The following is a 15,410-nucleotide window of genomic DNA, read 5'->3' as shown; positions in this document are numbered from 1 at the left end:
CTAAAGTTGAAGAACTACTATATTGATGCCCAAGACTTATTGTTCTATTTTAGCCATTGGAATATCAGAAACATTCAGTTATTTCTAACGTATTACTTATAATATGTCCTGTTCCCCAAAATATTTAAGTTGGATTACAATTTTAAAAACAACATGTATATAACAATACTTTGAAATAGAAATAAAAAGCCCTAATTTTTTCTAAGATTAATTTCTAAAATACATTTTTTATCACCTGGGACCTTAAACAGAGGAGAGTATGTGGTGCAATGTACAAGGTCTTAATAGATTTTAGAGCACATGCAAAACACATTAGGTTTCATCTGAAAGTTGATGCCACACATCAGAAAGTCGATGATTAATGTACAATCATGGTTCAGATATCAAAATTCCACAATCTCCTTTGATAACATAATTCATAATCATAGTAACAAACTACCTCTTATGGAGTACCTACCCTACGCCAGGCACTATACAAGATAATTTTTATATTCTTGCATAATCCTCATAACCACCTGTGAAGTATAAATGATCATTTCCCACTTCAAAGATGAGGAAACGGAGAGTCAAAATAAATAAGGTAGGGCTTCCTGGTGGCGCAGTCGTTGGGAATTCGCCTGCTGATGCAGGGGACACGGATTCGTGCCCCGGTCCGGGAGGGTCCCACGTGCCACGGAGCGGCTGGGTCCTTGAGACATGGCCGCTGAGCCTGCGCGTCCGGAGCCTGTGCTCCGCAACGGGAGAGGCCACAACAGTGAGAGGCCAGCGTACCGCAAAATAAATAAATAAATAAATAAATAAATAAATAAATAAGGTAGTGTTTTGTTAGGAATCATTAACCTATGAGAAGGGAAAGTTAGAGCCTCTTCACACTTTGGCGAATGTCATCAACACTCCATATTAACTCTCAACACTATTCTCATAGCTTCCCTGGATTTTGCCTTAATACCATCATCTAATATAAATGAGTTAAATAATATTATTTATACTCTTTAGTATGAGTCTTTCAATGAATTGACTTCTCAGACTGTAGCTTTTAATAAAATTTTCACCACAAGTAGAAAAATTAAATTGTAATTTAATTGTAATGCAATGTAAATAGAACACAGTCTTAAAATCAATTTATAAGCTAAGCAAATAGTATTAAAAGAACTACTCTAAAGCTTGCAAATTTCTAAATAACAATCTAATGAACACTTTTGAACATGAATTACATCAATAGACACTAAAAGGCAATAAAGTAGGAGAGTCAAATGCATGGACTCTGGAGCCAGCCTGCCTGGGCTGACATTCTAGCTCTGCCATTTACCATACGAGTGACTTAGGGCAAGTAACTTGACCTTAGTGAGTCTCAGTTCTCTCGTATGTAAAATGAGTTCATAAAAGTAACTTCTCTGTGTCTGTAGTAAGGAATTAGTAAATCTACAAAAAAGCAGCTGGAACAGAATCTGGCTCAGAGTAAATGGGGCTAAATAAGTATGGGATATGATTATTGACTCTAGACCAAGTGGGCAAAAAGGGGAATCCTTTGCAAAATTGGCTTAAGGAGTTTCCAACGCTTATCACTGAGTATAATTATACTAAAATCAGGTCCTATAAAGGATTCCAAATAACCAGTCCTCATTACTTTATAGTTGTCCACGTTCCATATCTCCAGCTCCACTTAGACTAACAACATGAACTCTAGGACACCAAGGAGAGAAAACTTTTCCAAAATACCTTCTCAATAGCGATTTGGAGAATAAGCTGATTCATGTTCCATCTCTGGCTCCTTACCTGGCACTGACCTCTTTCTCCTCCTGGCCACATTGCTGCAGAGCAGAAATTTTCATCTTATCCAAGGCATCCTGAGTCTCCACTTCAGTCACCAACCAGAGTCATTTTTTGCTGAACAAAGGCAATAAGAAAGCCACCACTGTTAACCAGGCTTCTACCTAGGGAAGCCCTTGATTAAGCCAGATCCTACCAGGAAATATTCTAGGACTGAAAGGTAATAATAATGCCTTTCTTTAAAAAAACAGTCAGACTTTTTGCATCTTTTCCTTCTTCCTACAATCCTCTCATCTCCCTGAGTAGTGCCAACTTAATCTGAAAGTGTTCTAGTTTTCTTAATGTCCTCTCATCAATAGATGAAATTTATTCTTACCTTTACTGAGCTCCTACTATGTTATTTTCTTTGCTCAAGCATATTGCTCTATAGGTTCAACTTTGACCATTTCTTCACAGATAAAATGATTAAATAAATCCCATGTCCTAAAATTACATTTTTCTTTTGACCTTATTTTATTTATACTTGTTCTCGCTCCACGTGCTTCTGTGTAATACCATTAGGTTCTTATAACTGGACAAAAAAAAATTTGCTAAAATCTATCTTTACTATATGCTAAGCATAGATTACTCTCCAGAATTTTATGCATGAAGAATGGCCACACTGAGGACTCAATAATCCAACTTCCAAATGAAAGCAAATATCTTATTAGAAACTGAAGTCTTCATATGGTTGCGTGGGTGGTGCAAGGAATGACCCTCATGACATTTGAGATGTCGATAGATTTTGTTCAAAAGTGGCATCTACTTTCACTCACTGTGACATAGATACATTTTTTATTCATTCAAATCTTTTACCCTTGCATTTTCATTGTTAACAATTAGATAAAAGTTAAATGAGATCAAAGCACATCGTCCAAAAATGTTCCCTGGCTCCCTTAGTTTTCACTGAATGATCATGATATGTAAGAAAAGAAGAAAAAGGAACTCATTCCAGTCTCACGTTTATAATTACAAAGTTCTCCTTAGGAATTCTCCTTTGAGAAATTCATCTTAAAGTGGCCACAGTATTGTCACTTTTATTTCACCAGAGATTCAGTTCAGAGAATGAAAAATTATCATACAGAAAAATATATCAAGTTATGAACATTTTTGGTTTTCACCTGAAAAAAGATGCTCTTAAATTTTTCTAATTAAAAATACCTAGATGGAACTTTAAACTTGTAGATGACGAATACTGGTTTTAATTGTATAAGTAGAAGTCATTTAACCTGTTCATATGACATAATTAACAATATCCCCTTTACTTATAATCCATATATTTTAAACTAGTATAAAAGTGGAAGATGTATTTACTTTTCTAAACAGCATTATCGTTAAATAATACTCAAAGAAATATATTTTGGGGAAAGAAAATGCTGCAAATTCTGTAGACATCTATAAACTGCATCTAAAATCTTAATAAGGAAACTGAAAATAAGTGGAATTTAAACTGAGTGAATTTCTAAACTATAACTTTGATCCTTTAAGGAAATATCAGTGCTTTCTGAGTTAAGGTAGTTTGATCAGTCACAAGATATTTCAGACCATAAGGGTACTGCTTCACGGGTCTGGATTCCCCCCTGGATGTTCTCACAGAGAGTGGGGCACTCGCCCTTTCTGGATTCTGAGCTGAAATTAGGCCTCTTTCTCTTCCTCCTTCTCCACCTCCTTTTCTTTCTTCTCCTCCTTCCTCTCTCTTTCCATTCCCTCTCCTTCTCCCCGCTCCCTTCTTCTCCCCTCCCGCCCATGCCTTAATTCAGCCAGACCTACGGCACAGCAGTCGCCTTCATCCCTACACCCTGACTGTAGAAAGAGATATAGATTCCCCGCTCAGAAGCCCTCTGTCTCATCCAGGGAATTGGGAATATTCAGGAGGTACCCCTTCTCCTCCCCTACATCCCTCACTGACTCCTACAATAGCATTCTTTCTCCCTGCTTCTCCCCTGGGTTTCAAAAAACACCAAGAGCACCGCTCCTGTTACAGCTACTCTCTTTCTCATTCAGGGTGAGTGTTTAGTTTGCCAGTTTTTGCAATAGTAAATAAAATACACTTTCCTCTGGCGCCTAAACTTTGTAAAACCCGTGTGTTCATTGTGGAAGCAAGGACAGAGATGAAAATAAAATATCAAGTTGTTTTCCATAGCTAATTGGACAAGAGAAGTTGCATTGCTTTAAAAAAAATTGCTTTTGGTATTATTGGTTAATTTGGGGGCTATAGAGAATGACTTTTTAAATTTTTATTTGATAAGGCTGCCCAAAGTTGCTTAAAAAGTAGTTAATGAATTGCCTGAGACCCATGGCATCATAGGTTTATCCACCCACCACAATCTGGTCCCATTCATCTCCTTGTAATGGCAGGATTTAATATGCATGTTTAAGGTTCTCCCAGAGGAAAATCTCCAGGAGGGAAAGTTCCAGTAAAGAAATCACCTGCTGACTCTACAGATGTGTCACCTGCTCCAGTAGCGCCACCCCCACCTAAGCCAGGATCAGAAGAATGGGTTTATGTGAATGAACCGATTTCTGAGGTACGGCAGTTTAGACTCAAGCTAGTAGAATCTGTTCTTTCTCCTCTTTATAGGAAGATTCACACCATTATTTGCGCCATCCAAAAGGCCTTTTGTAGCTGGTAATATATATATTCGTCAAAAGGCCGAGGTGATCTTTTGAGAATACTCATTGCATCACATCCCATGCTTTCTCTCCTCCCTAAAATTTGAGTCATGCTTTGAGCGGTTGTTGAGTACTGCAATCAGGGGAAAAAATGGGTTCTTTGAGGACCAATTTTCACCCCAGGGACAAGCAGAGATGCAGTTTCCTGGAAGAATATCTTCCCCAGAACACATATCCAGCAAATTATAGCCCTCCAACCGTGCTGTCATGCCCACATCATAACGCTTTCAAATGAAGTTTAACCCCTGACTTTTTAGAAATAGAAGGAAAATTTTGAAGCTAACTAAACTAATAAAAGAACAGAGAGCTATCTGGCCTCAGCTCTTTAAATGGGTACCCTAGTGTCAGTCAAGGAGATGCCCAGGTGAGCCCTGGAAGCTCTATTCAGTTCTTTATGCTCTGACAGCTGCAAAGCCCAGTTGTCACCTAGGCAAATCCAGCTGCTTTAATAGATAAATCATCTTGGGACAATCACACAGAACGGTCTTTCTTTTAAAACTTTTTAAAAGACAAAGGGTTTTTTGAAAGACTCAGTCCCTGTCTTCTTAATTCCAATCCTCCATGGCTTCTTACTCTTATGAACTGTTAGCCCTGACCATCTGTGCCAGGCACTTGAGACCCAATCATGAATTGCAATTGTTATTGAACATTCCTAGGGAAATGTCTTACTTATCTCCTCAATTAAATTGTAAACATTCACTGTATTCAATACAGAATCAAATACAGTGAAGAGTATGTTAGAGATTCTTGATAAGGCTTTTTTGTTGTTGTTGTTGTTGTTGTAGTACGCGGGCCTCTCACTGTTGTGTCCTCTCCCGTTGCGGAGCACAGGCTCTGGACGCACAGGCTCAGCGGCCATGTCTCACGGGTCCAGCAGATTTTCCCGGACCGGGGCACGAACCCGTGTCCCCTGCATCGGCAGGCGGACTCTCAACCACTGTGCCACCAGGGAAGACCGATAAGGCTTTGATGAATTAATTAGCATTGAGGGAGAAATTAGAACAGAAAATATTTGAAGATGAGAACATTAAATGATAGAATTACAGATGTGTGTAATTACTATCACTCAGCCAAATAGTAACTACTTTGAAAAATAAATATATTCAAGAACTGTCATAGAAGCAGGATACAGAAGTGGTTGTTGGGAAGGAGATAAAATTAAAATGATATTATTTGGTAGGAGTTGGAGAGTGCGGGACAAAAATATTAAAATCTAATCCTTAAATCCAAACATTGAAGCCCTTGAGAGAAATAAATTCATAGAGGACAAGAGGGAAATAGAGAACATGAGTGAAAAATAAATATTCACACTGAGATATGGCATCAGCTTCCATTGTAGATCTTCTAGTCAGGATCCTGGCAGAAAACAGAAGATAATCTAAAGAAAGTTGAATAAAGGATGATTTATATGTATGTGACCAGGAAATGAGAAAATCTACAAGGATTAGATTGTTACCCTCAACAAGAGAGAGCCAGGAGCTATTATGGCCCCTAGGCCTGAGAACCTGAGGACAGGAAGCAGATGTCCAGACCTCAGGAAGACCTGTGCATGGAGAAGGCCACCTGCCAGGGGCTGTGGCCTTCCCAGAGGATGCAGCCACCCACAGTGACCAGCAGAGAGGAGCAGGGAAGCATATAACCAAACCTCATGTCCTTCCTGCTCTCACATCTCTTGACTGGGAGGTGGAAGGCAAGGGAGTTTCCTGAAGTAATTCACATGAGTTAGCCTCCTAGAGCAATCACTGAGCAGGATGGAGAGTGAAGGATGGGGAGTTGGTCTGGAGGGACAATGGGAGGATATACAGCCCGGACCTCTAGTTACCTAAGTGAAACCATGTAGAGAACTCCTTTTTGCTACAAGCAGAATTAGCCTAGAACCTGGAAACAAAGCAGACCACATGACCTACCCTAGTCCTTTTCTACTCTAAGCTTCTCACACATGAGCTGCACAGCTTACCTACTAATGGAGAGGAAAAACAGATGCCCAGTTAAATGAATTTAAATTTGAGATAATCAATGAAGTATATATAGGCATCCTATACTTTATCTGGCAACCCTAGTTCCAGGCCTTCCAGGGACCCCAGATATATCTTACCTCAATAGGCATGGGGAAGGAGAGAGAGTGAGAGAAAGAGGGGGATTGCTTGCATATCTGGCTCTCTCAGGTGGAGGCAGCAACCAAGTTCAAGCGGAGCCTGGGTCCTTATCCCTTTGCCAGCCCCAAGGGAAGGTTCAGAGACCACCAAGGAGGCAGTGGAGTGATAGGTCTTTGCTTTCTAGCTTCTGAAGCTTGGAGGATACTTGCTTTGGCTGCCCAATTTCCTATTATGCTTCAGTCAATGAAGAGAAGACTATTTAATTGGAAAGGATAGGTCTTAACATCTAGTCACGTCACATAAGTTCAAGTGCCTAGACCCAGAAAAATAATGTCCCAGAGAATTAAATAAACTACAGATGGGACATTATCGATAACTCATAGAAATCACAGAAGATACGGGAGAATCTAGAAGACCAGATGTGGGCTAATGACTAAATGTTTAACAAAAGGTGGACGGGATTTAGTAGCATACGAGACCAATGATCCAGATGTTAATCCCTGACAAAATTGGAAAGAAAATTATTAAACACATGCCTCTAAGCACTTGTAACATACAAAGTGATCACCCAGAGGTCAGACAGGTTTACTAAGACTAAGTCCTGCTGAACTGGCCTGTTCCTTTTCTTTGATAGCAAGGTCGAGTAGGTGGGTCAGAGAGGTACCATGAACATAGTATACCTTGAATTCAAAATACCATTTGACAATTTCTCATGAAGTATTTGTAAATAAATAAGAACTGTGAACAGGATGTTAGTTCAATTAGGTCCATTCCTAGGTGGTAACTCTCCTCGCACAGAGTGTTAATTAATGACTTGAAGTCACCAGGAGGGAAGTTTAGTAGTCAGCTTACTTAAAATGGTCTTCAGCAACACTCTGGATACCACATCTTTTAAGAGAGATCATGAAAAACTAGAAACCAGAGAGCGGCTCTAGGTAAGAGAAAGGTGTTAAAATAATTTCAGAGGAGCATTGAAAGAACTGTAAATGTGTATGATAAATGAATACTTGAAGTATGGTTAGACATAGAATCATAGGCCTTTAGAACCAGATGAAGCCATCCAGTGCCATCCAGTCTCCTGAAAATTTAACTGATGATAAAATTGGGTTCAGGTGACTCCGCTTACATCTATATTAACATTTGTTGAGTACCTGTTATTTGCAAATGCTGTACTAGATGCTGGAAATACAAAAGCAAGCGAGTTTCATCCTGAATCCCAGCCTACTTCTCCTCACCAATGTCTTCAAATATTTGACAGGCTGTCATAGAGAAGATGGTGTGAATGTAGACTGTCCTTCTCCAAAGGGCACAGCTAGGGCTTATAAGTAGAAAATACAGAAAGGCAAATTTCTGCTCAACACAGGAAGCATTTTCCACTAACACAAGTTGTGTGACCCTAAAGGGGGTTGCATTGAAATGTGCCTAATGTATCAGTGAGGTCCACAGAGATTGGATAATCTGTGTCTAGATCTCTTGGCATTTCTCAGTTGAAGAGGAAGTTAGCCCAGATGACCTCCAAGGTCCCCATGTGCAAGCCCCTGAATAAATAAATGCACAACCAATAAGGGAAAAATTCGTACAGAAAGTTTATATTAAAATATAATATGGGGGCTTCCCTGGTGGCGCAGTGGTTGGGAGTCCGTCTGCCGATGCAGGGGACACGGGTTCATGCCCCAGTCCGGGAGGATCCCACGTGCCGCGGAACGGCTGGGCCCGTGGGCCATGGCCGCTGGGCCTGCGCGTCCAGAGGCTGTGCTCCGCAACAGGAGATGCCACAGCGGTGAGAGGCCCGCGTACCGCAAAAAAAAAAAAAATCTTCAACTTTATTTCAATTTGATTACTTCTTATTTTTCATTGTTTATTTGCATCATTAAAGATAATGTAAAAGAAACTTTCTGATTTTCATGGTGCACTTTATAGCAAAGGTAAAACCTCAAGGGAGAATTCAGAGAAATAACTCATCATCACCCTGACAAGAACCCTAGGTGTTCTCCAACTTAGGCAAAATGTGAGGTCTGTGATTATTCAATTCACTCATTCAATAAATATTTCTTGAGCACTTACTATGTCCCAGACATTGTGGTAATTATAGGAAAAACTGTTTAGTGGTGAATAAGATAGTAATTCTTCCTGGTTTTATGAGACTGCTGTTCTAGAGGTGAATATAGACTAATAAATAAACAGTTATAATTAATGCCATCAGTTCTCTAATGAGAGAAGTACAGGGTGCTAAGGTGGGACTTCAGAACTTCAGAGGATGACCCTATACACTTGATGGATCAGGGAAGGATTTCTGGAAAAAAATATGTCTGTGCTCAGACATGAAAAATGATTTGAAATAGGAATTAGCTGGGGGAGGGGAGGAAGGAGGAGCAAGAAGTTTCACAGAGTTGCCTTAAGTAGCTACAGTTGCAACTTGATCTTCTTGCTTAGTAGTGCCCTTTTGACTCAATTACGCAGAAGAATTTTCACTTTGAAATTATGATCTTTATGCTTTACCATTTAACAGGAAATACAATCATTTTTAGTACCTTACTGGAAACTGATAGAAAATTCCTATATAAATTCCATCAAAACAGTACTCAGGCATCTGAGAGAAGGCCAGCATACGGTGCTTGCTTACTTATATGATATTAGGTAAGTAAAGTTTCCAAAGTTACAACTGTGTAGTTTACAGGCAGGACATATAAGCTCCGTCTGATTCTCTGAATGCCTTACAGAACAGATTTCCAGCAGTTTCTAAGGCGTCCGGACCACAAGCAAGACTTTGTATCTCAGTGGCAGGCTGATTTCAACTCTCTTCCTGATGACCTGTGGGATGATGAGGAAATGAAGGCTGAACGACACCAAAGAGTGAATGTAAGGGAATCCATGACCCGCGGGGCCAGAGTTTCCACACTCTCAAATCTTGTACTTCAAAAGCCTAATTCAGGGCTTCCCTGGTGGCGCAGTGGTTGAGAGTCCGCCTGCCGATGCAGGGGACACGGGTTCGTGCCCCGATCCGGGAAGATCCCACATGCCACAGAGCGGCTGGGCCCGTGAGCCATGGCCGCTGAGCCTGCGCGTCCGGGGCCTGTGCTCCGCAACGGGAGAGGCCACAGCAGTGAGAGGCCCGCGTACCGCAAAACAAAACAAACAAACAAAAAAAGCCTAATTCATCCCCTTCTTACTCTCATGAGGTGTGAGGATGAGGGGAGAAATGGTTTGAACACCAACCTGCCGACTTTCAAGAACAATCGCTCTTCTGTACTTTGAGCTCAGAATGAGAATATGGTAGCCAATGCTTGTGAAAGGAGAAGCCAAGGCCAGTGGTGCAAGAGCATTCTGGACATCTACTTTGTAGACTCCTAACCCTTTTGTTGGGTCATGTAAGTGTGTCCAAGCCTGGTATTAAGTACGTGCCTCTCTTGGCTACATTTATATGGTTGGTTGATGTCAGGGAGAAGAGGAATGAGGGAACATCCCAGAAAGCCTGAAGTGTTGCCTCTGTTGACTAGATCCCTTGAGGGAAGGTACCAAATCTCATACATCTTGGTATTCCAGCAGCACAGTGCCTGTCACTTGGTAGACAGGCAGATTTTGATAAATTCATAAGTATATGATAAATTCAGAGTATATTACCCTGATGCTTTAGAAAAGGTCCTCTGATGTACAAGAAGCCTGATTTCAATCTCTCACCTTTTGTCTTTCCTGTGTAGATTTACAGAGCCCCTTATCCTGTCAGGGGAAGTCTTTCCCCTTCCACCACCTTAAGTATAGGCTACTAGTAGTCATATCTGATTATAATCTCAGTATTTATTTATCAACGACAACAAATTCCCAAGCTCTACCTCCATGACCCATTCATCTGCTCTGTGAATATTTATTGAGCATCTACCATGGTCCTGGTACTGCTCAAGGGGCGGGGGGTTCCACACTGAACAAAAAGCCTATGACCTCAGGATGTTTATGTTCTGGGGGCCAGAGTGCAAAGGATGAGCAATAAATAAGTAAATGTATAGCGAGTACGTCACTGATAATATGAGCTACGTGAAGGAGGAAAGCAGGGCAATGAGGGAAGGAATGTTGATATACCTTTTAGTATATGGTAGTTGTGGAAAGGCCCACTGAGAAGGCAATATTTGAGCAAACTCAGGACAAGAGAGATTGAGTGAGATAAGCCATGCAGATTTGGGGAGGAAGAGTGTAGCAGGCATAGGGAAAAGCGAAGGCACTGAAGAGGGAGGATGCTTGGTGTGTTTGAGAGCAGTTGGAAAACCAGCTGGGAAGCTATTGAAATTAAGTGAAGGCATTATGGTAACTTGGATGACCAGGGTGCTGGAGGGTTTAATCCAGGAGGTATTGCATTAATCAATGTCCCAATAAACTGAAGTCTTTTACCTGTTCTTAGACATTCCTCAAATGGTAATCCTAAAACATATCTGCCTTTCCTATCTCCTTCCTGCCTATTCACAATCCTGGCCCTCCTGTATTCCAGAAGTACCATATGTTTATTACAGACAGATTAGATATTTAAAAGAAGCAAAATTGGAAATGACAAATCCATCATCCTATTTGCCAGTAGTTAACCTCTTTATTCCTGGTAATATTCCTTGTTCTTGGCTTCTTTCATTCCAATCCTAAGAAGTTAATGGAAAGGTTCTGCTATCATGTTGTCCTCACTTTACCATTAGAAAACCAAACCACAGAGACACTGGTACTTGCTAACGCCTCCCAGTGAGTCGGGAGCAGAAAGAGAGCTAGAAACAAGGTCCCAGGCTCCTGCTTTTGTACTTTCTCCTCAACTGCTTCCTCTCCTGTCTTTTTAAAATGTATAAATGTTTGAGGAGCAGAAGCCAGTCCTCACTGGATGTCTGATATAGCATTTGTGGAAAGACCAGGGAGACATCAAGTTCAGCTCTAAAAGAATGGCGTACTGTTCTGATATTAGTGTATAGCTATAAAAATGCCTGTGATGTTTTCATTTCATGTGAAGCCCCCACAAGATAACAAACCAAAATGCTAAGTGTTCCATAAACACAGCATCACAGAAGTAAAATCCACTATAGGCACTGGAACCAAACTGCTTGCGTTCGAATTCCTGACTTCACCGCGCTGAAACCATAGGCAAGTGACTCAACATCTCTGGGCGTCAAATTTCTCATCAGAAACTTCTCCCTTGGTTACTGTGGGGATTTGTGAGGTAATCAACGTCAGGCACTTAACACAATGCCCAACACACAGTAAATGTTCAATCAATTATTATGATCGTGAAAACTGTCAAGTTTTATTGGACTGTATATATTTTCTTAATGGAATTTTAATTAAACAGATATGTTATTGCTATGAATAAGATTATGATACTGTTTATAACTGAGGAATTATTGTGTGCTAAATACTGTGCTAAGTGCTTTACAGGCTTAGGCTAACTGCAGCACATCCAAAGGGTAAACAATATCCCCATTTTACAGGTCAAGGAACTGAGCCCTAATCTAGTGGTACAGACAAGCCCACAGGCTCATATCCTGTCTCCACCACTTGCTCATAATGTGACTTTAGGAAAATAACCTCTCTGTGACTGACTCAGTATCCTCATCTGCAAAATGAAGAAAATAATAGGACCCGAGGTGGTTGTGAGGCATTAAATGAGTCAATGTAAGTCTAATGACTTATATTCTGAACACTGACACACATAGAAAGGTATCATCAACATTATTCCTCAGGATCTGGTAAGTGGCAGAGCTGGGATCTTTGAAAGATTTTTTTTCACTGCTAGCTCTGTAATACAAAGCTTATTTTCAGACAGTCCTATTAAGCTCAGACCCTATTTCTTGGAGAATGACATGCTCCACTCATGATTAATTAATGAGCCTCTGCCCTCGGATTCAATAAAGCGGCATATTTCTTACACCAACAATACACCATTTCCTCAAAAATTCCCTGAAAGGTCTTTTTTGGTCAATCAAATCTTGTGAGGAAGGATTAGAATACATAAAACATAGCCCCTCATGAATAAAGTAAACCGTGGACCTGGGCACAAGGTGTGCTGAGGGGGTCTTAGAAAGTTAAGGCCTGACAGAGTAGAAGCAAAATAAATATCTGTTTACCGAAGGGATAATATATATGAGTGTATTAGGTCTAAATTTCTTCAGACGCATTAAGACAGGCAAAGGATTCTAGTTTTATTATATGGAGGTCGTCTGAGCTGTGATTCTGAAGTCTCAGAGCAGTGTTTGTGTGCAGGACTTACGGGACCGCCTATGGGACATCTGTGATGCCCGCAGGGGAGAGGCAGAGCAGGAGTGTCTGGACATCATTAACGAGAGCTGGTTGCAGGACGTGATCGGAATCGCGATGAACCATTTCTTCTCGCTGATGCAGGTAAGAGCGGCCGGTCAGGATGACACAGACTTCTCTCCACGGCCACGTCCGTCCTGTAACCACTCCTCTGGGAATGTGAGGGGATTGTTTTACTCACAGCACTCTGCCCAGCCTGAGCTCCCACTTGCCAAGGAGGTTAGCTGAAATAAGCCATTCTGTCCCCAGCCAAACAAACGCCGGAACTGGTAGCATCTCAAGCTACAGCTCACCAGCTGTTTCCAGGTGGCCTAGAGCTGTGGAGGGGACAGCAGAGATGGTGTCTGTCCTGGGTCGTTACCACGCCAGCCTCTCCCAGCGGACACCCACAGTGTCCCCGGGAAAGCAGCCCTGCCACAAGAGCGTGGGCTGGATCAGACTCAGCAGGCACTCGATTCCTGAAAAACGTTTGTGTCCAGATTGGAAAAATAGACCATTCATTGGAAAAATCTGATTAATTTATTTTTGCAGCCCGTTAAAATAATGAATTGCACTGGACAAGTTGAAGAGACAGACGTTGATTTTATGCCAAGAATAAGGGCTGGAGGGTTTTTAAGAACTGGCGCAAGGTGGGGTGTCATGCACAACCTGTGTTGCTTGATTGGCCTCGTCTAAAGGAAAAGTAAACTTTCCCTTCTCTCTTTTTTTTTTTTTTTTTGTGGCCTCTCCCGCTGCGGAGCACAGGCTCCGCAGCCATGGCTCACAGACCCAGCTGCTCTGTGGCATGTGGGATCTTCCCAGACCAGGGCGCGAACCCGTGTCCCCTGCATCAGCAGGCAGACTCTCAACCACTGTGCCACCAGGGAAGCCCTCCCTTCTCTTCTTGATGCACGTAGTTTTACAACTTGGAGCAAGGTGTCTTCCTAAGTCAGACTCCGCTCCTCCCAGAGGACCAGGACATAGGAGTTCCATTTTCATTTCATATGCTTACATTTCAAAGAGATGGTTCCCAGGTTCTTGAGAGAGACAGTTCTGATTTCTAAAACCAGCAGGAGGATTTTGAAAAGATTTACATATCAAAGGGACAGAGAATGGACTTACAAAGACAAGTTTCCTAAAGTAAATACTCTGAGAAAAGGGAGGTCAGGAGTCTGGAGTTAGGAAGAAACCTGTCTATAGTTTAGTCATGCTGAGAGGATTATGAAGGCTGTCTTGGTTAAGCTGTGTCTACATGAGTATATTTTCCTAAGAAAATAGCAGTGAGGATAGAGTAGAAAAGGGTACCTTTCAGATCTTGAACTGATTAGCTTACAGGAGGAGTTACTGCAGGAAATGAGAATATTTAGCTGAGGATCACTGGAGCTAGCGCATAGTAGGTGTTCAATAAATCCTTGTTCAACAAATGACCGTGGATGCGAGTACATCCAGCACTCACAGGGACAAGCCCCTGGTTCGGGAGCAAGCTGGACCACAGGAGGCAGCAGCCTGAGAAGCAGTAGCAGCCTCACTGATTGCTAGCTCTGGGATCCAGGTGGGGGCCACAAGTCATGGGCTGTGCTGAGGATGAAGGCAAAACAGCCAGCAGCCTAAACCTGCCTGGGTAACATCCCTGGGACACCAGTTTGGGTAAGCAGAGATTGAATGCTGGAACAGCTGTTTCAAAGGTTTATGGTAGAAATAACTGAAACCCAGTAACGAAGGCAAAGGGATTAGAGAATTTTTGTAAATCATTCCCATTAGTCCAAGCAATATATGCCTTTTTCAGAAATGGTAAAACTCTTACACCCCACAAGACCTACATTTCAGACCCTCTCCCTGAGAAACAGAATCCACATCTAAAGCCAACTAGGAAAAAAGAGGGCAAAGGAAATAAAGGCTAATATTTATTAAGTTCTTACTCTGTTCTAAGGACCCTTCATGTGAAGGTTAAACCTTCACAACAACCCTAGGCTGTCAATTCTTTCACAATCCTCATTTCACAGATGAGGAAACTGAGGCAAACCTAGATGAAGTGATTTGCCCAATGCCACATGTCAGTAGTAGGAGAGCTGGGATTTGGACTGAGGGAATCTAACTCTTGAGCCAGTAGCCCTAACCACTGCTTTGTCATCAGTGTTCACATAGTTAAAGGCTCGCCACCTAGAACAGAAGAAGCCTAGTTCTGCACTGATTGGCATGATTCTATGAAGAACCAAAGCTGTAAACTACAGGAGAGTAGTAGATTTCAGTTCAATAAATGAAAAACAATCCTAATGATTGGAACTGTCCATCGAATAACAGACTTTTCAGGTACTTGAGCTGCTGGTCCAGGAGCTCATAAGCAGAAGCTTGCACATGTTTATGGAGGGGAAAGAATCTTCATGAAAGTTTTCAAGGGCCTGTGCCTAGATAAGTGTTTCCCAAAGTGGATTCCACAGAACACTAGCCCTACAAGATGTTTCACAAAACAAGGACTTGATGATCAGAAGACTTTGGGAAGGGCTCTGTACTCTACCCTTCCCTCTCCCTGGGAGATTGACAAGCATATTGACATATTAAGATATTAAGATGCCCTGC

General features: G+C 41.6%; 1 protein-coding gene across 1 annotated transcript in view; it reads left to right on the top strand.

Annotated features, from left to right (window-relative positions):
- SPEF2 (sperm flagellar 2) overlaps positions 1-15,410 on the top strand; it is a 171,720-nt gene that overhangs the window by 90,963 nt on the left and 65,347 nt on the right. Inside the window, exons 20-23 of the mRNA XM_060007077.1 lie at positions 4,189-4,337; positions 9,088-9,215; positions 9,299-9,437; positions 12,801-12,938. Coding sequence (XP_059863060.1) covers positions 4,189-4,337; positions 9,088-9,215; positions 9,299-9,437; positions 12,801-12,938 — 554 coding nt within the window. The remainder of the gene's footprint in view (positions 1-4,188; positions 4,338-9,087; positions 9,216-9,298; positions 9,438-12,800; positions 12,939-15,410) is intronic.

Source organism: Delphinus delphis, chromosome 3 (assembly GCF_949987515.2).
Source record: "Delphinus delphis chromosome 3, mDelDel1.2, whole genome shotgun sequence".
NCBI lineage: Eukaryota > Metazoa > Chordata > Mammalia > Artiodactyla > Delphinidae > Delphinus > Delphinus delphis.
The sequence above is the reverse complement of the archived record's forward strand: the minus strand, read 5'-3'. Positions and strand labels throughout refer to the sequence as shown.